This window comes from Rhincodon typus, chromosome 23 (assembly GCF_021869965.1).
Source record: "Rhincodon typus isolate 14 chromosome 23, sRhiTyp1.1, whole genome shotgun sequence".
Taxonomy (NCBI): Eukaryota; Metazoa; Chordata; class Chondrichthyes; order Orectolobiformes; family Rhincodontidae; genus Rhincodon; species Rhincodon typus.
The window spans coordinates 9,241,007-9,268,106 of record NC_063354.1 but is presented as its reverse complement, the minus strand read 5'-3'; the positions used below and the strand labels follow the sequence as shown (position 1 = coordinate 9,268,106).

The following is a 27,100-nucleotide window of genomic DNA, read 5'->3' as shown; positions in this document are numbered from 1 at the left end:
CACAGTCAGAGGTGTACACTCTTTCAGATGAAACATTTAAGGCCTCATCTGCCCTCATCTATTAGGTGGATGTAAACAGCACTATTTTGAGAAATAGTAGGGAAGTTATCTCCGATGCCCCTCAGTTAACACCCCACATTGATTCCCAAATCTGTTGATGCTGTTGCTTTCTGCAGTCTTTCTCCACTTCAATCATATTTAGCTTCTCCTTAAAGTTGTCTCCTGGGTGCCAGGGTCAGGGATGTCTCGGATCGAATATTCAAGATTCTTAAAGGGGAGGGAGAGCAGCCAGAAGTCGTGGTACACATCAGTACCAATGACATAGCTGGGAAGCGAGATGAGGAACTGAAAAGTGATTATAGGGAGTTAGGTTGGAAGCTGAAAGCCAGGACGAGTAGAGTAGTAATTTCAGGATTACTAGCAGTGCCACAGGCTAGTGAGGCTAGAAACAGAGAGAGAGCGCAGCTGAACACGTGGCTACAGAGCTGGTGTAGGAGGGAGGGCTTCAGGTTTGTGGATAATTGGGATACCTTCTGGGGAAGGTGGGACCTGTACAGGAAGGACGGGTTGCACCTGAACTGGAGGGGCACCAATATCCTGGGCGGGAGTTTTGCTAGAGCCCTTTGGGAGGGTTTAAACTAGTTTATCAGGGGGATGGGAACCAGAGCTACAGATCAGAGGATGGGGTAGCCAGTGTACAGACAGAGCAAGCAGAGAATCTATGAGGAAGGATAAGCAGTTAATAGGGCAAAGTGGCAGTCAGTGCGACGGGTTGAGGTGTGTCTACTTCAATGCAAGAAGTGTCAGGAATAAGGGTGACAAGCTTGGAGCATAGATCAGTACTTGGAACTACGATGTTGTGGCCATTACGGAGACTTGGATAACACAGGGCCGGAATGGTGTTTGGATGTTCCGAGGTATAGATGTTTCAAAAGAAATAGGGAGGGAGGTAAAAGAGGTGGGGGAGTGGCATTGCTAATCAGGGATGGTATCACAGCTGCAGAAAGGAAGGTCGTGGAGGAGGGTTTGTCCACTGAGTCAGTATGGGTGGAAGTCAGAAACAGGAAAGGAGCAGTCACTTTATTGGGAGTTTTCTATAGATGGCCCCCAGTAGCAACAGAGACACTGAGGAACAGATTGGGAGACAGATTTTGGAAAGGTGCAGAAGTAATAGGGTTGTTGTCATGGGCAACTTCAATTTCCCTCAAATAGACTGGAACTTCCTAAGTGCAAATAGTTTGAATGGAGCAGATTTTGTCAGGTGTGTCCAGGAAGGATTTCTGACTCAATGTGTAGATAGGCCGACTGGAGGGGAGGCCATATTGGATTTGGTGCTTGGCAACGAAACTGGTCAGGTGTCAGATCTCCTGGTGGGAGAGCATTTCGGTGATGGTGATCATAACTCCCTGACTTTTACTATAGTCATGGAGAGGGATAGGAGCAGATGGTATGGGAAAGTATTTAATTGGGGGAGGGGGAATTACAATGCTATTAGGCAAGAACTATGGAGCATCAATTGGGATCAGATGTTCTCAGGGATATGCACGATAGAAATGTGGAGGTTGTTTAGGGAGCAGTTGCTACAGGTACTGGATAGGTTTGTCCCACTGAGGCAAGGAAAGGATGGTAAGGTGAAGGAACCTTGAATGACAAGACATGTTGAACACCTAGTCAAGAGGAAGAACTTAAGGTTGAGGAAGCAAGGATCAGACAGGGCTCTAGAGGTCTACAAGGTAGCCAGGAAGGAATTGAAGAATGGACTTAGGAGAGCTAGAAGAGGTATGAGAGAACCTTGTCAAGTAGGATCAAGGAAAACCCCAAGGCTTTCTATACTTGCGTGAGGAACAAGAGGATGGCCAGAGTGAGGGTAGGGCCAATTGGGGATAGTGGAGGGAACTTGTGTGCGAAGTCAGAGGAGGTAGGGGAGGTCCTTAATGAATACTTTGCTTCAGTATTCACCAGTGAGAGGGACCTTGACATTTGTGAGGACAGCATGAAACAGGCAGATATGCTCAAACAGGTTGTTGTTAGAAAGGAGGATGTGCTAGAAATTTTGAAAAACATGAGGATAGATAAGTCCCCTGGGCCAGACGGGATATACCCAAGGCTACTACGGGAAGCGAGGGAAGAGATTGCTGCCCCTTTGGCAATGATCTTTGCGTCCTCACTGTCCACTGGAGTAGTGCCAGAAGATTGGAGGGTGGCAAATATCATTCCCTTATTAAAGAAAGGGAATAGGGATAATCCTGGAAATTACAGACCAGTCAGTCTTTCTTCTGTGGTGGGAAAATTATTGGAGAGGATTCTGAGAGATAGTATTTATGATTATTTGGAAAAGCACAGTTTGATTAGAAATAGTCATCATGGCTTTGTGAGGGGCAGGTCATGCCTCACAAGCCTTATTGAATTCTTGGAGGATGTGACAAAACACGTCAATGAAGGTAGAGCAGTGGATGTGGTTTATATGGATTTTAGCAAGGCATTCGATAAGGTTCCACATGGTAGGCTCATTCAGAAAGTAAGGAGGCATGGAATTCAGGGAAATCTGGCTGCCTGGATACAAAACTGGCTGCTCAATAGAAGACAGAGGGTGGTAGTAGATAGAAAGTATTCAGCCTGGAGCTCGGTGACCAGTGGCGTTCCACAGGGATCTGTTCTAGGACCTCTGCTCTTTATGATCTTTATAAATGACTTGGATGAGGAATTGAAAGGGTGGGTTAGTAAGTTTGCCAATGACATGAAGGTTGGTGGAGTTGTGGACAGCGTGGAGGGCTGTTGTAGGTTGCAACAGGACATTGACAGGATGCAGAGCTGGGCAAAGAAGTGGCAGATGGAATTCAACCCGGAAAAGTGTGAAGTGATTCATTTTGGAAGGTCAAATTTGAATGCAGAATACAGGATTAATGGCAGGATTCTCAGCAGTGTGGAGGAACAGAGGGATCTTGGGGTCCACGTCCATAGATCCCTCAAAGTTGCTACCCAAGCTGATAGAGTTATAAAGAAGGCGTATGGTGTGCTGGCTTTCATTGGCAGGGGAATTGAGTTTAAGAGCCATGAGGTTATACTGCAGCTCTATAAAACTCTGGTTAGACCACACTTGGAATATTGTATTCAGTTATGGTCACCTCATTACAGGAAAGATGTGGAAGCTTTAGAGAGGGTGCAAAGGAGATTTACCAGGATGCTGCCTGGACTGGAGGGCAGGTCTTATGAGGAAAGGTTGAGGGAGCTAGGGCTTTGGAGCAAAGAAGGATGAGAGGTGACTTGTTAGAGGTTTACAAAATGATGAGAGGCATAGAAAGAGTGGATAGTCAGAGACTTTTTCCCAGGGCAGAAATGACTATTACGAGGGGGCATAATTTTAAGGTGATTGGAGGAAGGTATAGGGGAGATGTCAGAGGTAGGTTCTTCACACAGAGAGTGGTGGGCGTGTGGAATGCGCTGCCGGCAGTGGTAGTGGAGTCAGATACTTTAGAGACTTCTAAACAACTCTTGGATAGGCACATGAAGGATAGTAAAATGTTGGGTTTGCAGGGTAGATTGATCTTAGTAGGATAATAGGTCGGCACAACATCATGGGCCAAAGGGCCTGCACTGTGCTGTACTGTTCTATGCTCTATTGAAGTGGGCTGGATTATTGACTGTTGACTTTGTGTGATTCCTGAAAACTGGATGATCCATGACATTGAGTTCTCTAACTGCAGTTTCCAGTATTTAAATTCAAGTTCATTCTCACCTTATCTTTTGAGTTTGTTTTGAGACTTTCTATTTGAAATTATGTGAAAATTTTAAGCATGTTTAAGTGTTTCCATTGAGGATAACTTGCATATGTCACCATTAGCATTCACCTGAAGAACCTAAACCTATTAAGTCTTGAGGTGTCCAGAATATGATTTCTTTTCTCTAAATTGAGAATTCTTTACTAGTCTTTGTTGCATTCAATTAATATTTAACTCTAACCCATGAAATTGTGTGAGGAAGACCTTCTGTTTCTAAAAAAAAATCACACCAAATTAAGCCTGCTGTTGAATGAAACAGGGAACCTACAAGCTCTCGCATAAAGGAACATTCAAACTATCCTGATCGTATTCTCTCAAGAATTGTAAATTTGGGGATTAGGGGAGCAAAATGAAGGAGGTAACAATAGAGAAAGTGAGTTGAAGTACAAAACAAAATTGCAGCTAGAGTACATAGATAATTTTGCTCAGCCTTACTTCTACATTATTTGTATAGACACTGTATCTTTTGAGGAAATTTTGAATTTGTGTTAAAATAATCTTGACCTTGTTTGACCATAACCTTGTATTTATATCATTTAGCATAATCCTCAGTGCAATCATCCTATCCAAAATTGGATTTTGAAGATATAAAAAAATCAGTGTTAATTCTTAATTTAAGATGTAATGGTTTTCCAATTTTGCTGACATTTTTTGAGATCTGGGGCACATTGGATGGTAAGGACAATGTTTGATTAAGATCTAAATTTTTCCTCAGAATGCTAATTAATCTAGATTGCACAATTTGTCTCTGCAACGTTCATCACATTCTCACCTTTGCTTTAGGCCATGTTACTTTATAATGTTTAGGAAGTAGCAGTTTGTTGTGTCATTCTTTAGTACTTGAAATAAAGATGGGCAATATTTAATATTTTTAGCTGGTAAAAGAGGGAGATGTGAAATCCTTTTCATTTGTTTCTCTCGGCATCTCTGCGTGCTCCTGCACTATTTAACTCTGGTGTTTCTCCAAGAATCAATCCTGGCCTCCCCTCCTATTTCTCCTCTGCATGCTGTGGCTTGGTGACATAGAGTCATACAGCATGGAAACAGACCCTTCGGCCCAACCAATCCATGCCGAGCGTAATTCCAAACTAAACTAGGCCCACCTATCTGTTCCTCCAAACCTCTCCTATTCAAGTACTTATCCAAATGTCTTCTAAATGTGGTAATTGTGCCTGCATCCACCACTTCCTCAGGAAGTTCATTCCACATGCGAACCTCCCTCTGTGCAAAATATTTGCCTTGTCTTTTTTTAAAATCTCTCTCCTCTCACCTTAAAAATGTGTCCCGTAGTGTTGAAATCCCCCATCCTAGGGAAAAGACAACTTCCATTAATTCTGTCTATACCTAGCATTATTTTATAAACTTCTATCAGGTTGCCTCTCAACCTCCTACGTTCCAGTGCAAAAGTCCCAGCTTATCCAGCCTTTCTTTATGACTCAACTTCTATACCCAGCAACATCCTGGTAAACCTCTTTTGAACCCTCTCCAGCTTGATAATATCCTTCCTATAACTGGGTGACCAGAACTGGACACTATTCCAGATGAGGCCTCACCAATATCCTGTACAACCTCAACATTACTTCCCAACTCCCTATATTCCAAGGACTGAGCAATGAAGGCAAGCGTGCCAAGTGCCTTACTAACCATCCTGTCCATGTGTGACTCAAACTTCAAAGAATTATGTACTTGCATCCTTGGTTCCCTCTGTTCTACAGCACCACTCAAGGCCATACCATTAATTGTATAAGCCTTACCCTTGTTTGTTGTACCAAAATGCAATACCTTGCATTTATCCAGATTGAACTCCATCTGCCATTTTTCAGCCTATTGACCCATTTGATCAAGATCCCTCTGTAATCTTAGTAAACCTTTTTCATGTCTACTAAACCACCGATTTTGGTGTCATCCGCAAACTTACTAACCATACCTTCCATGTTCTCATCCAAATCATTTATATAAATGACAAACAACAATGGACCCAGAATTGATCCCTGTGGAACACCGTTGTTTGGAGGTCTCCAGTCAGAAAGGCAGCCCTCCACCATTACACTCTGTTTCCTGCCATTAAGTCAATTTTGTATCCAATTGGCCTGCTCACTGAGAATCCCTTGTGACCTAATTAAACTACCATGCAGAACCTTATCGAAGGCTTTACTGAAATCCAAATAAACAATGTCTGCTGCTCTGCCATCATCAATCTTTTTGGTAACATCCTCAAAAAACTAACAAATTTGTGAGACACAATTTTCCTCTCACAAAACCATGCTGACTATCCCTAATCAATTTTTTGCCCCTCTAAATGTCCATAAATCCTATCTTTTATCATCATCTCCAACACTTTACCCACAACAGTAGTCAGACTCTCAGGTCTGTAGTTCCCCAATTTCTCCTCTCAACATTTCTTAAACAATGGTACAACATTAGCTACCCTCTAGTCATCAGGCACCTCACCTGTAGTTATAGGTGATGCACGTATTTCTGCAAGGAGTCTTGTAGTTTCCTCCCTTACTTCCCATAACGTTCTGGGAAACATTAGATCAGGTCCCAGAGATTAATCCACCTTTATATTCTCTAAGAACTCTCAAACTTCCTATTCTGTAATGTGAACTGTTTTTAAAACATCAAAGTTTATTTCTCTGCATTGTCTCGACTCCATTTCTTTCTCCACAGTAAAACTTGAAGTGAAATATTCATTTAGAATCTCTCCCAGCTCCTGGGGTTCAACGGAAAGACGACCTCCTTGATCTTTAAGATGTCCTACCCTCTCTCTAGTTATTGTCTTGCTCTTAATGTATTTGTAGAATCTTTTTGGATTATCCTTAACCTAATCTGCCAGTGCTATCTCATATTCCCTCTTTGCCTTCCTGATTTCTCTCTTAAGAATGCCCCTACTCTCTTTATATTGACTAAAAGATTCAATTGAACCAAGTTGTCTATATCTAAAATAAGATTCTCTTTTATTATTGAGGTTCTAGTCAATATCTTTAGTCATCCATTGTTCCTTAATCTTATCAGTCTTACCCTTCACTTTAACATGAACAAAATGCCTCTGTACTCTTGTCATCACACTCTTGAAGGCCTCCCACTTGTCAGATGTCCTTTTACTTGCGAACAGTTTATTCCAATCAACTTTTGAAAGTTCTTGTCTCATAGCATTAAAATTTGCCTTACTCCAATTAAAACCTTTAACTTTCATGGAAGGCTTATCCTTTTCTATAACCATTTTGAAATTATTAGAATTATGATTGCTAAACCCACAGTGTTCCCCCACTTTTACTTCAGTCACCTGTCCTGCCTTATTGCCCAAAAGAAGGTCTAGTCTTGCTCCTCCTCTAGTAGGAGCATCCATATATTGATAAAGAATTTTCTTGAACATATTTGACAAATTCTCCACCATTCAAACCTTTAACATTATGGTAGCCCCATTCAATGTTTGGAAAATTAAAATCCCCCATTATTTTCGCCTTATGCTTGCATATATCTGAGATCTCCCTATGTATTTGTTTCTCAGTTTCCCTGTTACTATTGAAGGGGGCCTATAGTACAATCCCATCAAAGATTTTATGTATGCCTCTCTTGAAAACTCCTTTATGTTAAAATAGCTAACTTCTCACGAAACATTGAGCACTGGATGAGCAGAAACTTTCTCTAATTAAATATTGGGAAGACTAAAGCCAGTGTTTTTGGCCCTAGTCCAAACTGTCTTCTGTATCACTCAAATCTATCCCTCTCCCTGACAACAATTAAGCCAGTTTATTCACAATCTTGGTTTCACATTTGATCCTAAGGTAAACTGCTGACTTGATTCATGTCATTTCTAGGAAAGCCTATTTCCACCTCCATTTGTGTTCAACTTTGCCCTGTCACAGCTTGTCATCTAAAACCTTATTCGTGGCATCATTGCCTGTAAGCTGGACTTTACTCATACACTGCTCTCTGTTCATCTACTCCTGGTCATCAAAAGCTGTTGCTAAGGCTTAAAAAAAGTCCCATTCCCCTATCCACCCCTGAGGTCCTGACCTACATTGGCTTCTAGTCAAGTGATATTTTAGTTGTAGAATTCTCCTCCTTGTTTTCAAATCTTTCCATGACCTTCCCCTCCCTATTTGTGTAATCTCCTCCAACTCTCCAATATCTCTGCACTCTTCTAATCCTGGGTCTCTTGTGTATCCCAACTCATCATCGTGGTTGGGTCACCCTTGGTTTCCCAGGCCCCAACCTCTGAAATTCTATCCCTCCATCTCTCTGCCGTCCTTTATGATGCTTCTTAAAGCCTGCTTCTTTTATCAAGCTTTTAGTCTTCTGCCTGATATCTTTCTATATGGCTTAGCGTAGCACTTGCTTTATAATGCTTCTGTGAAGCACCTTTGAATGTTGCATTAGTTTAGGGCTGTGCAAAATAGAGATAAAGAAATAAACAGAAGCTGTCAGACCGGAGTGCCTCTAGCACTCTGGTTTTTATTTCAGATTTCTGGTACTTCACTTTTATAAAATAAGTGATTGTTTATGTATTTTATTAACTAACATGTTATGAGCATTGAGCTGTGGTACATGCTGCAGAAACATTTTCTGTATTTTTTTTTTACCTTGCACACAGTATAGACACAATTTTAAAAGTGCTGGTAATCCTATCGATATCACATTCTACTGTCTCCTGATTCACCATGACCTATCGATCCCTTTTCTCTCACTTAGAGGTCTAAAAGGTCAGTGAGCTATCATGATAATCTGGCACCACTGGAGTAATTTATATGTTTGAGAGTATGCAGTTTTATCCACTGATGTTTTATATTATCCCAAATGTTCCAACTGATACAACTAAGTACTCCAGAAAATCTCAAAGTCTATCAATATCTTAATAAAAACAATATGAATGACTCCATAATAACTGCTGATATGAGTTAACAAAGTTACTTTCAAAAATCACACTGAAGTAACAAAGTGCCATTACATGATGCTGCAAAATACGTACAGTTCAAAATAACTATACATAAGTCTGTTACTTTAAATTGCAACACTAAAGTAGTGTTGGGTCTTTAAATAAAAACTGTTTACCCCTAAGCATTTTCATTGTTAGCTTGGGCCATAAAAACTGCTTTAAACCATATGTCTTTTGATCTTGGTCATATGGCTATGCTTCCTTACAGAAAGTGTTTTACAACAAATTACAGTCAAACATCATATAATTTAATTTCTGACTTGCCTAATCAAGTCAAAAGTATTGAAAAAATTACTCACGCCTGCACTTTTAAGCTTCAGCAGTAGGATCTTAACTAATTTAAACCAAGTCTTGCATGTCCAATCCTCAGCTTCATATTTTAAACATTTCATGCTACTTTTTGTTAAATAAGTAATGAGGTTCAAGAACATGAGATATGTACATCCAGTGATTTTTGGACCCAAAAAGAGTTCAAAGTCAATTCTCTGAGCACCTTTTAATCTCGCGTACATTCTACATTATACCTTAAATGAGCTGCGTTTTTACACTATGCCCATTGTGACAAATGGCTTGAACCTTGTTATATCTCACCGCAATAGCTTTAAGCCAATAATGTAAAATTTTAAAGGAATAACTGTAATTAGTTTAATGTGATTGTCATGATAAATATTACCCAATATTCCTTTAACTTCTTTAAACATAATAGTTCTTTCACCGGTTATTGTTTAGTTAACAACATTGGTTATTCCTAAATTATTATGATGTGGATCCTATAGCCTGACAAATTGCATTGGTGTCAATTATAATGTTTTTTAATGAAAGTCGTGGGCGCTAAATAACCTTACAAAATAAATGTTTTTCTTTCTTTCGTGTGATCAGGTCTCTCATTCAAAGAGAAAACTATTAAATGGGTTGTGCGTGGCATTCCCGTAATGAATACAGGAAGATCTTGATAATATTTATGATTTATAAGTAAGCAATAGCTTAGTCAAACTAGTACTGTTTTTCTGTCTATACCCAATAACACAGCTTACCTTTTTCTTATTTTTCAGTCTTGCCAGGCTGACTTGGTGAAGGACAATGGTCACAAATATTTCCTTTCTGTTTTGGCAGACCCATACATGCCAGTGAGTTTTTATCTATATGTTGAAAAATACTACTTTTTTCTTAATTAAACTTTCTAGAGAGAATTAGCACTTGGAAGCAGACAATGCTTCCTATTTAATTTTGCTTATAACTGTCTATTGTTCAACAACAAGATTAAACTTAAAATGTAGCATTAGGACATGTTCAAAAGATCGAGTCCAGAGTAAAGAAGTTGTAATTTACTCAAAATAAATTATATAAGTTAGCAGTCAGATAGAGATTTGAATAATTTAAAATAAATCCAGAGTAGCTGTGAGAGAAAGAAAGTTCATTTTTATATTGTGCTTTTTGCATGGTGGTCCTTCGCAGACAATGGATTACATTGAGATGCAGTCAGTTAGATAGGCACAAGATGCAGCTAATTTCTGCAAAACATGATGCAATAAACTATAAATAAGTAAAATAATTAAATAATCTGTTTTTAGTGGTGTTGATTCTGGTACAAATGTTGAGAAGGACAGAATACCCTGCTCTTTCCTTTCCCTAGTTGTGCTATAGGATCCTTTAGATTTACCTTAGAGAGTAGAGAAGGCCTCAGTTTAATGTTTCATCCAAAAGCTGGCCCATCCAACAGCACAGCATCCACTCATCACTGCATGAGGATGTCAGTCTAAACTCGGTGTGCAACTTTCTGGCATGAGATTCGGGCAAAACTATGATAAACAGAAACTCGTGGGGAAATGTGAACTCATCCACCTTAGGTTTGAGAAAAACAACGTTTAATATTATCCTCATTGTGAGAGAACAGGTCTACTGCAAAACAAATAGCATTAGGAATATATGTACTTTCATACCTAATGTGCAGGTACCAGAATGAAGAAGAAAGTAGTTTAATTAGTTAAGTTATGAACTCGATTTACATAAATATATTTGTGTCCTCTTGAACTGAGGTACCTATAATGCTAAAGGGGTTCAGTAAAGTAGATGGAGGAGTTATTTCCCCTGCTGGCATCATCCAGAGCAAGAGGTAGAAATTCTGAATTGGAGTTAGGCCACTGAAAAGAAGCATTTTTGTTTTACCCAAGGGGTGATGGAAGTCATCAGATAATGCTGTGACAACTAAATTTTGAAGATTTGTAGAATTTGTTGACCAAAGTTATTGTAGGATATTGAATAAAGGCAGATAAATTAAGCTGACATACACATTGGCCATGATTTAATTGACTAACAGAACATGTTTGAATGGCCTACTCCTGTCCCTAGCTTGTGTTTCGAGGCACCCATAGCATCACAGAGAGGTTAATGTGCCATAATTAAGACAGGGTGGATACCTCTAATAGTTAAGTAGCAGAATATATGATAAATTGAGACATAGAAATTGGTTGAACTACAGTACTTCTGTTGGCCAAATGATGTTGTTATAGGTGTGCATAAACATTTCCCCATTAGCAAACAGGACACGAGATTTTAAAATTGAAACAGAAGTATGATTAATAACATGAAAACAGGAAATGTGTTTTTGTATACAGTTTTCTATTGCTGGCAAGTCTAGACCTAGAAGTCTCAAACTTAGAGTAAGTGGTCATCCATTCAGATGAAGAGAAGTTTCTTCCTTTTTGGAATTCTTTTGTGCAGAGGCCGCTGGATGCCTAGTCATTAACTCGATTCAGTACGAAGATTGGTAAATATTTAGGGGCTAAGCGAATTCAGGGATATGGGGTTTTATGGAAAGATGGAGCTAAGTAAAAGATCAGCCATGATCACAATAAATAGCATGGCAATTTCAAAGGTCCAAAATAACATTATTCCTATTTCTTATGTTCTTATACAATCTTCTGTGTTCTACCCTGAAATTCACTATTGCTTTTCGTGGCTGTGCTAATTCAAGGTTTTTGTTTTGTTCAGGCTGAGCACCGAACGATGGCTGCCTTTATTTTAGCTGTCATTGTTAATAATTATAATACAGGACAGGTAAGTAGCATTTTATGTTTATATTTAAATCTGCTACATTTAACACTTGTGTTAAATATACTAATGTAGCTCTTAACAGAAGAAGAGAAAATTAACGAAGATTTTTCCCTCTACAATTGGTGATTTTCTATGTTTGCTACATTTGTTATTGACCATTCATTTTAGAGAAAAAATATTTCATCCAATTTCAAGCCTATCCTTGATCAGATTGTGTAAACTTACTTTTAGAGACAAAATGGAATTTTGGACATCCTATCAGACACTCAAAACAGTCTCATAAAATTAAAATTTAACACAAGCCCATAAAAGCATCATTGTACCCGAACATCTTTCCTGACCTTTTCCACTGCATCCTGCCTATTAATAATCTGCAGTCTGGATGCAGTCTTCACAAGGGCCCCTACGCACACCAAGGTAAAATTTGTAATGAACATGTCTGATTTTGGTCTACTGTTTGAAGAAACTCCTAGTAGTGACACAATTTGTAGTAGTGACGTAACTAGGAGCTGTTGTTTTTTTAACCCCTTGACCTGAAAACTTGTCTTTCATTTATCCAATTGTCGGAGATCAGTCTGCCTCCATAAAAAATATCCTGCCGTAGTTTCAATTGCTCTTAGCTAAAGTACCAGCAGTAATAAATTTCTCTGTTTCATCCTTTGTCCAAATTGACCATTTTTTGGTCGAGCTTAAACAGGGGAATCAGGTTCCCAAAGCTTTGGTCTCAAGGTTTTGCTGGATGTTGCTGCTGTTTCTTTACTTCTCTTTTCTCATTTTTGTGTGCTGCCTCTGCATTGGAAGCAGAAGCCCTTCAAGAGGTAGATGTCATCACCCTATACGTCCTTGGATGGGGATCTCATCAATTCTATAAATTTCTCAATATGGACTTTGAGTAGTGAATAGAATTTTTAAATGTGTTCCCCATTTAATTATCCTATAAGTTAGTAAGTTTGGGTCTTGTTGCCCTAGAGTATTTTTCTTTGACAAAACCTGAAAACTGCACCTCTACCTGATTTCAATTGAAATTAAACTTTTTTTTCCCAAATTTCAATGGCAAATTGCTGGGTTTTTTTGGTTTGATTTTCTAGGACATCAAAGTTTTGTTTATCTGCTAAGGAGTTACATTCCTTAGTCTCTAGACACAGAAGATTCAGACACTGAATAGAATGAATACACAGATTCAATAACTTATTGACAGTACTAAACCCAAACCAGAGCTGATGCATCCTTGAAACCCATGCTATTGGTCCAGGATAGTTGCTAGAGTGTTATTGGTTGAAGGCCGAACAGAAATTCCCTAGTTGGACGTTAAACCTAACTTTAACCCCCACGCCTCTGCTCTCACATGGCTCAAGTCATGCTGTTTGTATTTGTGGTGAAACCCATTGGGACCTGCATGTGTTGAATTAAGCTGTTAGCTATTGTCCAGCATTTTGCCCAGGTATTCCACCTTAATTACATTGGAAAAAGTAATGTACAAATGCAGTAGATGAGTAATAAAAGAATCTACACTTTTACTTAATGTGAATGTTGTACATAAAATCCAATTTGGTGATACCTTCAAAGGTCAACGAGTGCAGATTTGTGCTGATGGCACACAATGTGGGAGGTGGAAGGCCGGGTCAATAGTAGGTTTGCAACATTTCTGCAGTCCTATCAATACCTCACTCTGGCCATGCCAAGTTTGAGAATTCTAGATGAAAACTGCCCGTATATTCAAACAAAACTTAATGACCATTCTAAATGAACATTGTCTTTTATAGATAAACATCTATGAGTATTTTTTCCATCTTTTTTGTAGGAAGCTTGTTTACAGGGAAATCTAATAGCGATCTGCTTGGAACAACTGAATGATCCCCATCCTTTACTGCGGCAGTGGGTGGCTATTTGTTTGGGGCGTATCTGGCAGAACTTTGATGCCGCTCGCTGGTGTGGTGTAAGAGACATTGCACATGAGAAATTGTACATTCTTCTCTCAGATCCGATACCAGAGGTAAGCTACCTTACATTTGTTGCTTCTTGCAGCATATTGATTCAAAATCAAAGAGAAATTACAGTAAGAAAGAGAAACTTTTGTCAGTGCCCAGTGCTTATAATGTGAACGCTTTTAATTTTGCACTTTGTTGTCAGCTCTTACAATACTCAAAGCTCTGATACCGTGAAATATAACAAATCGTTCGAATCCAAATTGGGGTTTGGTATGTATGTGCTTATGTTTATTCCACACCAATATTTAAAGAGACTTCTGAGAGAGAAGTTTGAAGAAGGGCCACTGAACCTGAAATGTTACTTCTTTCTGTAGATGCTGCCGGACCTCCTGAGTTTTTCCAGCAATTTCTGCTTTTGTTGTTTATTTGTTATTTGTTTTCTCAGGAAGATTACATTTGCTGAATGTTCAATTAATTCTCTTTTTATGTCTCTGTGGCTATATTCCTGTTGAGCTTGACATGAGTCAATTCCTGTTTATCAAATTTGATAACCTTTGTACCTGTAACAGCAGCATTTCAATGCACAGTGTTCTGACAGCTGTGAAATGAAGCCTTTCTATCGCTGATACCATGCAAGTGTTTAAGTGCTAACAATCTGTTACCAGCTACAATTGAACGAGGTGCAAGTTTTTGACATGCATTAGATTGGATCGAAATGGAAAGTCGGTACATGTGAAATATCACATCTTTTAGTCCATTGTGTCTACTATAGCGAAAGAAGCAGCTGCTGCTGAGTCATAACATAGCATAATCCCATAGGAAATTCTTCAAGGATGTACTGAATGAAGACTTACTATCTTTTGACATTGTAACCTAACAAATGGGCTTCTCATTGGCACTCTAATATATTTTCCAATTCATCTTCCAAAGTTGTATAAATCAGTGATGTCACAGGATCAGTGACATCAGCAGATGTTTTCCTCTGGGCTAAAATTAACTGGGAGAATATGACACCAGATGTTTAATATATCACCAGTTTTCTAAGATGACAGAATGCAATTTTGAAGATTTCTTTACTCTGTTTCCATTACTGTTAATTCACGATGGGTTGTAGTAGCAACAGGTGGCAACTATCCTTTGATGTAGAGCTATACAGCACGGAAACAGACCCTTCGGTCCAACTAATCCATTTGTGGACTTGTTGAGTATTGTCAAGATAATTCATCTCTTGGTGGGACCATATCCAAAAGAATCCTCATGTATACAAGCTCACTGTCCAGCAAGGATGACTTACTGATCAAGAATAGGGATGTGACTAAAAGATTTTTATGTTCCTGAGACTGACTGTAGCTTCCAATGATGGTAAGAATGAGCTTGCACTTACATAGTATGTTTAATGACTCAGGATTTCACAACCAACAAAGCACTTTTGAAGTGTATTTAGCCTTAGTGAGCAACACAGCAGTCAACTTTGCACCACAAGGTTTAGAAACAAGATAGATGATTAGTTGATATGTAATGATTTTGGTTAGGCCACTGAGAGAACTTCCAAACTCTCCTTTGAACAGTGCTACAGAATCTTTTACAAGGCCATGGTTCAGTGCCTTCTTACATTGTCATGTATGCCACCTTTTAACATTCTTCCTATACTTCATTGAAATGCCAGCATGTTCAACTCTCGAGGAAGGCTTGAACCAACGGTATCTGATCCTTGTCAAATGTTAGTAATGAACCAGTCCTTGAATCTTAGGTTTATAACAATGTGAATAATTTTTGACATTACCAGGAAAAGTTCATGCATTTATTTTCAATTTTTTAAAATAAGTAAAAATATATTTGTCCATTATTCCTTTTAACATTCAACAACTGATGTATAAATCTGATGTTCCTTTAGAATAGTAAATTTAAATTGTATCTTCAGTTGAGAGCAGATTTGCATCTGGTGTGAGACGTTAATTTGAGGCCTGATCTGTCCACTCAGGTGGATAACTAAGACCCCTATAGCACTACTTCTGCTTTGTATGCTGGTTAATATTGTCCGTCAAGTAAAATCACAACAAAACGTTATTGAATTGTTGCTGTTTGAGACATCTTGCTGTGTGTTTATTCATCAGTTGTTGCATTCCTACATCACACTTGACTACACTTGGAAGATGTACCGGTACTGAAATAGCCTGAGGTCATGAAAGATGCTATATAAATGCAACCTTTTTCTTTCTTTATAGTACATTTCTGGACTACAAAACAATGCACATTTTAGCTCATCACTTACTGACAGACTCTGCAAACTGAGGACCTTTTCAGAATGAGAGATTTGGATTGTAAATGTGATTCCTAAAGAAAGGAGCCTCAGTTCAGCAGCCTTTTGAAAGGCGTATATGTAAAATTATCCCATTAGACCATTTTAAAACAACAGATATACTGCTTCTAATCTGGGTACTTTAACTAATTAAGCAGCAAATATACTGAAATAATTTAAGCAAGCCATTTAACAAGGAGAGATCTGATTAAATTTAACTCTTGCTGTGGAACACCTCCACCTGGACCATTGGTTGGAATTGGGACAATTTATATTGTAGAATGAAATCAGCAAGTATTTCTAACCAAGTAAGAAGTCTACTGTTCTTCATTGATTTTTTTTTTTGTTTGTTTAAGAGCAAAACAAAAAAAGAACAAACGAGAAGTACAGCACAGAAACAGGCCCTTAGGCCCTCCAAGCCTGTGCCAATCAACATGCCGTGACTAAACTAAAACCAAACATTCTGCCCATATTCGGTCCGCAGCTCTCTATTCTGTCCCTATTTGTGTAACCATCCAGATGCCTCTTAAATGTCGCCAACGTGCCTGCTTTCACCATCTCTTCTGGCAGCGTGTTCCAGGCTCCTACCACTCTCTGCATGAAAAACTTCCCTTGCACATTTCTCTTAAACTTTCCACCTCTCACCTTGAACCTAAGATCTCTCCCATTTCCTCTGGTTCCATGCGTAACTTCCCTCCTTTGTCCTTGCTACCCTCTTTTTTTTTTCTAATATATGCATGAAAAGCCTTAGGATTCTCCTTGATGCTAAAGACATTTCATGGCCCCCTTTTAGCTTTCCTAATTCCACCTGTACGTTCCTTCCTAATTTCTCTATACTCTTTAAGGACCTTGTCAGTTTGTAGCTGCCTAGAGCTATTGTGTGCTTCTTTTTAAACTTGAGGTTTGTTTACAGCTGGGATTGTGGAATTGTTTTAAAATTATGTTCTTGAGATTCATAACCTAATTGTCCATCATGTTGATGACCGTTGCTTTTTTATAACTGAGACGACGAGTCACCCATCTGCTGACAGTCATGTGTGCCAGACTGGCTAAGACCTGACTGAACCAACTGAATTTTGATGAGCATTGTAATCATAACCATTATATTTCTGACTCTGGATTAATTGACCTCAGTCTCTGAATATTCCGTAGTGGAATTTGAGGCCATCTCAGTTGCCAGTCCAGTACTATAAACTGCAATATTAAAACCTGGTGCTTGTTTATGAAGGTTTCTTATGCTAATACAATTGTCCTGTGATTATATATATTTTAGTGAATTCCCTGTAAAGACTCCATTCCATTCTTTTAGATTCTCCATCTCCATCACATATGTTTAGCTGAGGCCAGCTTCAACAAGGGAACCTCTGAAATGTCCTCCACCTTCCTCAACTGAGGATTCCCCAGTACCGTTGTCAACAGGGCCCTCAACCACATCTGACCCATCTCCTGCATGTCCACCCTCATCTCCTGTCTTTCCTCCACAACAGCCATGTCCTTCCCTACCATCTCACCAGCATCCAAATCCAGAGTATCATCAGGCACCATTTCCACCACCTCCAGTGAGATGCCACCACCAGACATATCCCCCTCTGCTTCCTTGTCCGCCTTCCGCAGGTCCCATTCCCTCTGGGACAACCTGGTCCACTCTTCCTTCAATCCCAAAATCCCCCCTACAGCCCCACGGCACCTTCCCCTGCAACTGCTGAAGGTGTAACACCTGCCCGTTTACATCCGCCGTCTCCAGTATCCAAGGGCCCAAACATACCTTCCAAGTGAAGCAGTACTTTACCTGCACCTCCCACAATTGACTCTACTGCATTTGCTACTCACAGTGCAGTCTCCCCTACGTTGGGAAACGAAGCATAAACTTGGCGACGGCTTCGCAAACCATCTATGTGCTGTCCGCAAAAAAGACCGAGCTTCCAGTTGCCTGCCACTTTAACACACCACCCTGTTCTCTGGCCAACATCTGTATCAGGCTTGCTGCAGTGTTCCAATGAAACTCAGTGTAAGTTGGAAGAACAACACCTCATTTTCCGCTTGGGGACCCTGCAGCCCTCTGAACTCAATATTGAGTTAAATAATTTTAGGGCCTGAACACACTCATGACCTAGCCCCCTACCCCACACACCAGGCCTTGTTATCACATAGTCTGCCATTACATACTACTTATTGTTAGGCACTAATCGTCCCCATTAACAGGTGTTCACCCTCCTAGCCAGATTGTTATCAATTCCTTTGTCCAACTCTTCTTCTCTTACTTTGGCTGTATCCCCACCTATCGTTTATTCCTTACCCCCTGCCCCCACCCCCTCTTCTGCATATAAACTGACATTTTCCTAGCTGCCATCAGTTCTGAGGAAGGGTCACCGGACCTGAAACATTAACTCTGATTTTTCTTCACAGATACTGCTAGACCTGCTGTGCTTTTCCAGCAGCTTCTGTTTTTGTTCCTGATTACAGCATCTGCAGTTCTTTCATTTTTTTTTTCATTTTTTTCAATGAATTGTATTCTATTTCCCTGGGGTGGGGGAGTCCAAAACTAGAGGGGCATAGGTGTAATGTGAAAGGGGAAAGATCTATTTGGGATCCAAGGGGCAACTTTTTCACACAGATGGTGGTGCATGTATGGAATGAGCTGCCAGAGGAAGTGGAGGAGGCTGGGATGATGACAACATGTAAAAGGCATTTGGGTATATGAATAGGAAGGGTTTCGAGGTATATGGGCCAAATGGGACTAGACTTAAATAGGATATCTGGTCAGCATGGACCAGTTGGACAGAAGGGTCTGTTTCCATACTGTATATCTCTAAGATAGTTATATATGAAACAGATATATTAACTTTTCTGTGTTTTTGCTGCTCCAAATACTGCCTTTGATGTTCATCCTTGTAATATTTTGGGCACAGTAACATTCAGTTGATGCAAATACTCATGTCTGGCAAAACAAAATGACTATTTTATAAACTGCAAATGTGAAATCTAGTGGTACGAATAGCTGAATTTAAAAAAAGAAGTTTCAAGATTTTCTTCAGAATTTTAATAAACAATTTGGTTTGCAGGTGCGTTGCTCTGCTGTCTTTTCCTTGGGCACATTCGTTGGGAACTCAGCAGAGAGAACTGACCATTCCACCACTATTGATCACAATGTAGCAATGATGCTGGCCCAACTCATAAATGATGGAAGCCCTGTTGTTAGAAAGGTAACTGTTTTGTACCTTTTGGTTTATCATCGATGTATCACTGGATTAAAAGTTATTGCACTTAAAATGGTCAAAAGCAACAACTTTGAACTTTAGCAGTAAAGAGGGTTGCTTCAGAATTTGAAGGCATTTTAGTATTGATAGCGGCAGGCATGCTTGAGACCCATTCTCTGGCAGCGTCCTATAAGTGCAAACTCTGCAGTGTTGTTGCTAATTGCTGCTTAATATTTCAGGAGGCTTGAGAACAAAAGTGCAGGAGGTAGATTGTTTGGGTTCAGGAACGTCTTGTTAGTAAAGAGAGAGATGCAATCTGAAATTATAAATTGTTCAATCTTCAAATTCCTGGAATCCAACTAGAAATGTGGAAGTACTTTTTGCATATATTTGCCTTTCATTATATGATGTACAATCTTTGACTCTTTTGAGAATAAAAGAAAAAGTTGGAACAGCACTAGTCACTGATACACTGCCGTTAGTTTTACTGTATCATGTTTAGTTGAGGCACTGATTAATTTTACAGACATGGATTTATTTCTCCTTGGTTATTGGTTAAAATCAGCATTTTGTTGCGGATGAGGTATTTGGTTGGGTGACACTATTTTTCACTGAAAAGAAACAACAATGTTGTTAGAACTAGCTGTGGAAAAATTGTCCAAAGTGAATTATCTAGTTATAGTGTCATTACTGGACACAGAGGCCATTCAGTCCATTAAGCCCATTGCAGCTCTCTATTGAGCAACCCTGTCCATTCCATTACCCTGCTTATTCCCATATAAATGTGGGTTGAATTGTTAAAAGTGCAAATTTCATCAACAACCTGAGTATCTTTTGGTATAACATAAAGTTGATACTGTTTGGTTGGTAATTATATCAGATACAGACAAGCCTTCAAAACAACTCATTGTAAGACTTCCGTATCTTTTTTAAAGGCTGGGTTTTGGATATCTTGCTGTGGATTAAGCCTGATGAATAATGTTTTGTAAGCTCCCATTTACATGATTTATATGTTAATATTGCTTATTCTTTGAAAATACTTCAAATTCTGTAAGAAGAATTCAGATAGTTCCAATTTCAGCACTTTTCCTGCTTCTGACACTAATTCTGTATGAATAAACTTGTATACTCATTTAAATTTGAAATCTAAGCTAATTATTAGACTTGTCTAATAGCCAATAACAGCCTTTGCAAATATCTGGAGAGTAGTTGGAACATTGTGAGTTGCAGTTGTGCGAAAAGAAACTGCAGGATAAGCTGAACACATTGACAACACAATCTTCTGGAAAAATAATGGTAATTTCATGACAACTTCTATTAATAGTGCAAGGATACACCACGTATTGCTAGATGACTAACTCGCCAAAACCCTAAAATAAAATCAGTGTCTCTTTGTCAGCCTCCCAATTGTGTGTAGCAGCCACAAAATACTGAAATAGATTTGCAGCATTAATGCAAAATCATCTGACTGCAGCCATTTGGGACAGGTAATTCATACTGTGGATATCCTTTTAATGTGACTCGTGATGTTAATATAACACTCCACTTAAAAGCCCAAGCAGAAATTAGAATGTAGAAATTTGTTCCTAAGGATGTTGTTAACCTAATTTATTTCTTCTCCTTTCCAACTTTGTTTCTTTCTTAACCTACGCATGCTTTCCCTATAGCTCTGCTTCTGTTTCTAATTTGCCTTATTCCCTTCTCCATCACTGTCTACTTTCTGGATCCTTAAATTTCATGGGATGAGGAGGTAGACCACAAAGTTCTGGGTGATTCGTTAATTTCGATGGTGTGTTGTCAATTTTGTGCCAAGTTAATAACTCACCTGTGAAATGTGTGGTAGAAATTCAGCATATTCACTGTGGGTGCACTCCTATTGCAATTCCTGAACTATTGGGTCAAATTTTAAATTATGAGGTAACATTGACTTTTGATAGAAACTGGCCTTTGGAGGGAAAGGGGTCATGCAAATAGAGTGAGATTTTATATAGTTGAGTGATTTGGCTTTCAGAATTTGGATGTGGAATCAGTAGTGAATGTACACAGGATTGCCATACTGCAAGTGGAATTTCCATATAAAATCTGTTGAGTGACTAGAAAAATTATGGTGGTAGAATGATTGGTGCAAGTTTTTAAATAAATTAGAAGTTGATAACGAACTGTTCATTGGATAAGTGAAGGGAATATTTGTATTTATATCTCTGGTTTGTATAGCAGTCTATGACCAATACCAGTGCATTATCAATCTGGCAGCAACATCTTTAAGGATTGAATTTGCTGTGAACTAAAACCTGAAATTGTATAAATAGTGTATTTACAGATTAGGATTAATGTCTATTTTGTACATCACGTTGAGATCTTCAAGTGGGCAAGAAGATTGAGGTGAAGAGGTGATTTTGTCCTTATTGAAATAAAGTAAATGAGCCGGTTGGATTTGAGCAATATGGGCAAAACTCTGATCTCCGGTTCTTATTGAATTGTCTGATTTCAGTCAGGATAAAGTTCGGGAGTTTACAGTTTTCTCCTAGGTTATTGAAGAGAAATTCTGCCAGGCTCGCCAGGCTCCCCAAAGGGATGGATGTTTAGCAAGTTCACAATAGGAAGGTCCACACGTGGATACTACGAGTGCCAGGTTGGCCTAAACTGTGATACTGTCCCGAGTTGTATTTTTCTATCGTTTGACTGTTTACATTCACATTTGGAGGCTAGCTGGCTGAATAACATACTGGTAGACCTAATGGCACATGTGGTATTGTTTTCCAATATAGATCAGTGTTCTCAAGAGATGGGAAAAGAAATTGTGCAGATCTTGAGAAAACATTGTACAGCACTGAATAAGTGACATGTCAAAAGAATGAATGCCAATATATTGATTTGAAATGCAGTAAGAACCTTTTCCGCCCACAGAAGATCACAGGGGACCTACTGATTTTCAGATAATACCTGATTGCTGTGATGCAGACGCAGTGTTCTCAATCAGAAGACCATGTATTTATTTGTGACCACAGTAGAAAGTAAATGAGTCTTAGATTAGTTTCCTTTACAAAACCATGTTTCCTCTTCCCACTTTTACTATTAATTCCTAACTGAAAAATCTTGGATTGGAAACAATTCTGCTAACCTTTACTCATTCACTTAATACTATGGACAGGCTGGGTTTAGAAGAGTAAGAGATGGCTTGTTTGAAGTGAATAAGATGCTGGGACATCTTATAATGATAGATTTGTAGAGGATGTTTCTTGTGGGATAATTAGGTTCCTTAGCACGAGAGAGCTGGGGTGGGGGGGGCGTCACTGTTTTAAGAAAAAAATTAGGAGTCACAGATTTAAAGCAGATGTCGTCAAACTGTAAAAGTTATGAGTCTTTGAAGCACTTCCTGAAATGTTGGTGGAAGCAGAATCCTTGAATATTTTTTAAGACAGAGCTACATGAAGTTGTCTTTATTCAAGTGGGTAAAGATGATTGGCGTTGATGGGAGTGTGGATTTTGAGATTACAATCAGATAAGCTCTTATCAGATCTTATGAATAGGGCAGTCTCGAGGCTGAATAGCCTACTGCTCCTTATTCATGTATTTGTATGATCTTTTTCAGATGCTCTCCATGATTTTATTTCAGTTTTCAGGGCATTTACATTTGTTTTAGATTTAATTTTTTAGAGGACTGCTTAAATTCCAGGTTCATTCTGTGGTATTCTGAGTGATGGCAGATGTTGTCTCATTAATATAATGTCCTTCATACTTAATGATGTTGACGAAAGGGTGGAAATGATTTTTAATCTTTTGGTTTCCTGGATCTACAATTGTTATAATACTTTCTATATGGATTTATGCCACCTGGTGACTTTTTTTTTGCAGTTGTAACTGTCACTTGTTTGCGGTCAGTGATATAAATCTACATCAGATTATTGATATTGTTCCAAGGTTAATCTTATTCAACTGACAGATTTATTTTTTAATTGGCAGGAATTGGTTGTGGCTTTCAGTCATCTTGTCATTCAGTATGAAAGTAATTTCTGCACCGTGGCTTTGCAGTTCATGGAAGAAGAAAAGAACTACCCACTTCCCTCCCCTGCTAGTGTGATAGGTATACATGTTCACTTCTCTTAATTTAAAAATAAAATCAAAGTAATGTGGATTTTGACACTTTTTAAGGATATGGTAAATTTGTGTCAAATGTCTCATTCAAATTGGATGAATGCAGCTTTCTGACAAACTTCTTAAACGTTAAGTTCACATTCTTGCAACAGAAATTCTTCAGACAGTTGTGCAAGGTCCTTGAATCCCATCACAATACTTATATTTCAGTTATGAAAATATAAATCTGGGACCAAAGTGTGGAACAGGAAAAAAAGCACTGAGCTTAGAGGTGAAAAAAAGTTAATTTAAAACAGATGTCAAGAAGTTCTTAACACAGCAATAGTATAAAGAATGAGAATGAAGTCCCACTTTGGAGGAGTATTCATTGATTCCTTGTTCTTGTTGTGTATTGCACCTGTGTCTTGAAACCTTCAGATCCAGCATTCTAATCATACTGCTCAGGCATTACTGTCTTTCTGTTTCTTCTTCTTTTTCTGTTTTAGTTTTGGCTGCAGCACCTTCAACTGATTCAACTATAGCCAACCACTTGGCTCCCACCCCCATATCTAAAAGCCCTTCCTAAACTTCATTGCTTTTTCAGTTTTGCTTCCTCTGCAAGAATCTTAAGACTATATTCAGTTGTGATCCCTTGCCCTTTTGCAGTTACAATTTTGCATTTCTGTGCTACCAAGTGAAATAGTGCAAATGTAAAGTCTCCCAATGTTAATCTGCCAGAGGTCTGGGTGCAGGTGCTTTCTAGACCAGAAAATGGTTCTCAGATTTCAAAAATGGAGAAATATATGAAATTAATCATTGTTCACACATATCGAAACTGGAGTCAATGGGAAGCGGAGCAGGTCAGAGGCTAGGCGTACTGTAGCAAGTAACTCACCTCCTGACTTCCCAAAGCCTACATGGCACAAGTCAGAAGTGTGATGGAATACTCCCCATTTGCCTGGATGAGTGCAGCCCCAAGAAGCTTGACACCATCCAGGGCAAAGCAACCTGCTTGATTGGCACTACATCCACAAACATCCACTCCCTCCAATGCTGATGGTCAGTAGCAGCAGTGTGTACCATCTACAAGTTGCACTGCAGAAATTCACCAAAAATCCTCAGACAGCACCTTCCAAACCCACAACACTTCCATCTAGAAGGACAGGGCAGCAGATACATGGGAACACCACCATCTGCAAATTCCCCTCCAAGCTACCCACTAGCCTGACTCAAATATGTCACCATTCCTTCCCCGTCACTGGGTCAAAATCCTAGTGTCCCTAAGGACAGTGTAGGTCAACCCACACCAGGTGGACGGAGCAGTTCAAGAAGGTAGCAAAGTGGGACAGGCAATAAATGCTGGCCCAGCCAGCTAAGCTTACATCCCACAAATAAATAAATAAAGTACGTTGGCATGGACAGAGGGCAGGAAACAGCAAGTTGGATAAGGGCTTCTTTTTCAGTTTGGCAACATGTAGTGTTTCACAGACATCAGTGCCTGGGCCGCAACTGTTTGCAATATCTATTAATGACTTGGAGGAAGAAAGTGAATGTACTGTAGCCAAATTTGCAGACAATACAAAAATTGGTGGAAACGCAGGTTGTGAAAGGGATACAAAAAGTTTCCAGAGATATCCAGCTCCTATACGCATTGCACTGACCAATAAAGGCAAGTGTACCAAATGCCTTCTACACTTGCCTTTATTGATCGTTGTGTCGAATATAGGAGTTAGGATGTCATGTTGCAGCTGAACAGGACATTGGTTAGGCCACTTCCAGAATACTCTGTGCAATTCTGGTCTTTATGCTATAGAAAAGATGTTGTTAAACTTGAAAGAGTGCAGAAAGGATTAACAAAGATATTTGCCGGTGTTGAAAAGTTTGAAATGTAGGAAGTGGCTGAGTAGGCTGGGGCTATTTTCCCTGGAGCATTGGAGGCTGAGAGTGACTTTATAAACATTTATAAAATCATGAGGGGCATGGATAGGGTGAGTAGCCATATCTTTTACCCAGGGTACAGGATTCCAAAACTGGAGGGCATAGGTTTAAGATGAGGGGGGTAAGATTTCAAAGAGGTCTAAGGAACAACTTTTTTTACACAAGGGTGGTGCGTGTATGGAATGAGCTGCCAGAAGAAGTGGAGCAGGCTGGTACAATTACAACATTTAAAGGGCAATTGGATGGGTATATGAATAGGAAGGGTTTAGAGGGACATGGGCCAAACGCTTGCAAAAGGAACTAGACTAATTTAGAATATCTGGTCGGCATAGACAAGTTGGACCAAAGGGTCTGTTTCCATGCTGTATAGCTCAATGAGAAATATTGGTGGGTTATTTAAGTGGACAACAAGTTGGCAAATGTGAAGTTGGTCATTTTGGAAGGGAGAACAACAGGACAGATTATTATTTAAATCGAGAAAAACTATATAAAGCTGAAACACAAAGGAACTTAGGGATACTTGTGCATGAAACACAGAAAGCTAATATACACTGCAGCAGGTAATCAGGAAAGTTAATGAAATGATGGCCCTTATTTCAAGGGGGTTGTAATATAAGAGTAGGGAAACCTTACTGTAACTGTACATGGCACTGGTGAGACCACGAGTACTAAGAGCAGTTTTGCTCCCTTTAAGGAAAGATATATTTTAATTGGAGGCAGTTTCAGAGAAGGTTTACTTGGACGATCCCTGTTATGGAAAGATTGTCTAATGACCAAAGGCTAAAGATGTTGGAACTCTACTCCTGATATGACGAATTTCTGGTGAATTGTAACTCCAAGGATGTTGATAGTGGGGTAATTCAGTGATAGTACCTCCCAACACAGTAGACCCTGAATTTATGCCTCAATGTTTAATGAGGTACCATGTCAAACACCTTCTGGAAGTTCAGATACAACGCATCTGCTGGTTCTCCTCTATCCACTCTGAGACTTCCTCGAAAAGCTCTAATAAATTAGTCGGATGCAGTTTCCGTTTCATGAAGCCATGCTGACTCCACTTGATTAGATTGTGATTTTCCAGATGTTCTGCTGTTACTTCCTTAATAACTGATTCCAATACTTCTCCAACAATAGATGTTAGTCTAATGAACCTATAGTTACCCACATTTTGCCTCCCTCACTTTTTGAATGGGGTGCCACATTGGCAGTGTTCTAATCCTCTGATACTTCTCTGGAATCCAAGGACTTTTGGAAAATTACAACCAAACAAATGGAATAACAGATTAATTTTAGTAATGCCCCATACCAGAAAGCTTTTGAAATTTTGAGACGAATTCCTCAAATTAAATGTTGACCTTTTAAAGTCATCAAAATTGTATTTTGAGACTAATATTATTAGCCATAGTAATATCACCCAAACAATTAGGTGTTGTTATTCCCGCAGCAAAACTGAATAACATTACATAGTTTTTCACCAAACTCAGTAATTTTGGGTTGAATTTCATATCTAGGCCCAGGAATGGCTATTACAATGTGGGCGTGGGGGGAATTGATTGACTGAATTGAATGGTACATCATTATGGGTTCTACTTGAATCAGAATTGTTTAGTAGTATAGTCTCTTGTACTCTTTAAAAGTATATACAATAATATGCTGATGTATTATTAGCCATTACATTCCAGAGGTTAGGTTTGATAATTTATCAAAAAATTGTATTGAAATTTTCATCTGCATCTGTTTGAAGTTAAAGGAATGAGAATTATTTAAGATTTGAATTATAGAGTCTCACAGCTCAGAAACCTTAATTTCTCCAATGAACAATCTGTAAGGGGGCAGAATTTGAGTACCCTGATTTGAACAGCTACTGCCTTATGTAACCATATATTTGATTT

At 39.1% G+C, this 27,100-nt stretch overlaps 1 protein-coding gene across 1 annotated transcript in view; it reads left to right on the top strand.

Annotated features, from left to right (window-relative positions):
• Positions 1-27,100, top strand: part of rptor (regulatory associated protein of MTOR, complex 1) — a 362,931-nt gene that overhangs the window by 192,722 nt on the left and 143,109 nt on the right. Inside the window, exons 14-18 of the mRNA XM_048611098.1 lie at positions 9,771-9,845; positions 11,710-11,775; positions 13,574-13,765; positions 19,062-19,202; positions 23,160-23,280. Coding sequence (XP_048467055.1) covers positions 9,771-9,845; positions 11,710-11,775; positions 13,574-13,765; positions 19,062-19,202; positions 23,160-23,280 — 595 coding nt within the window. The remainder of the gene's footprint in view (positions 1-9,770; positions 9,846-11,709; positions 11,776-13,573; positions 13,766-19,061; positions 19,203-23,159; positions 23,281-27,100) is intronic.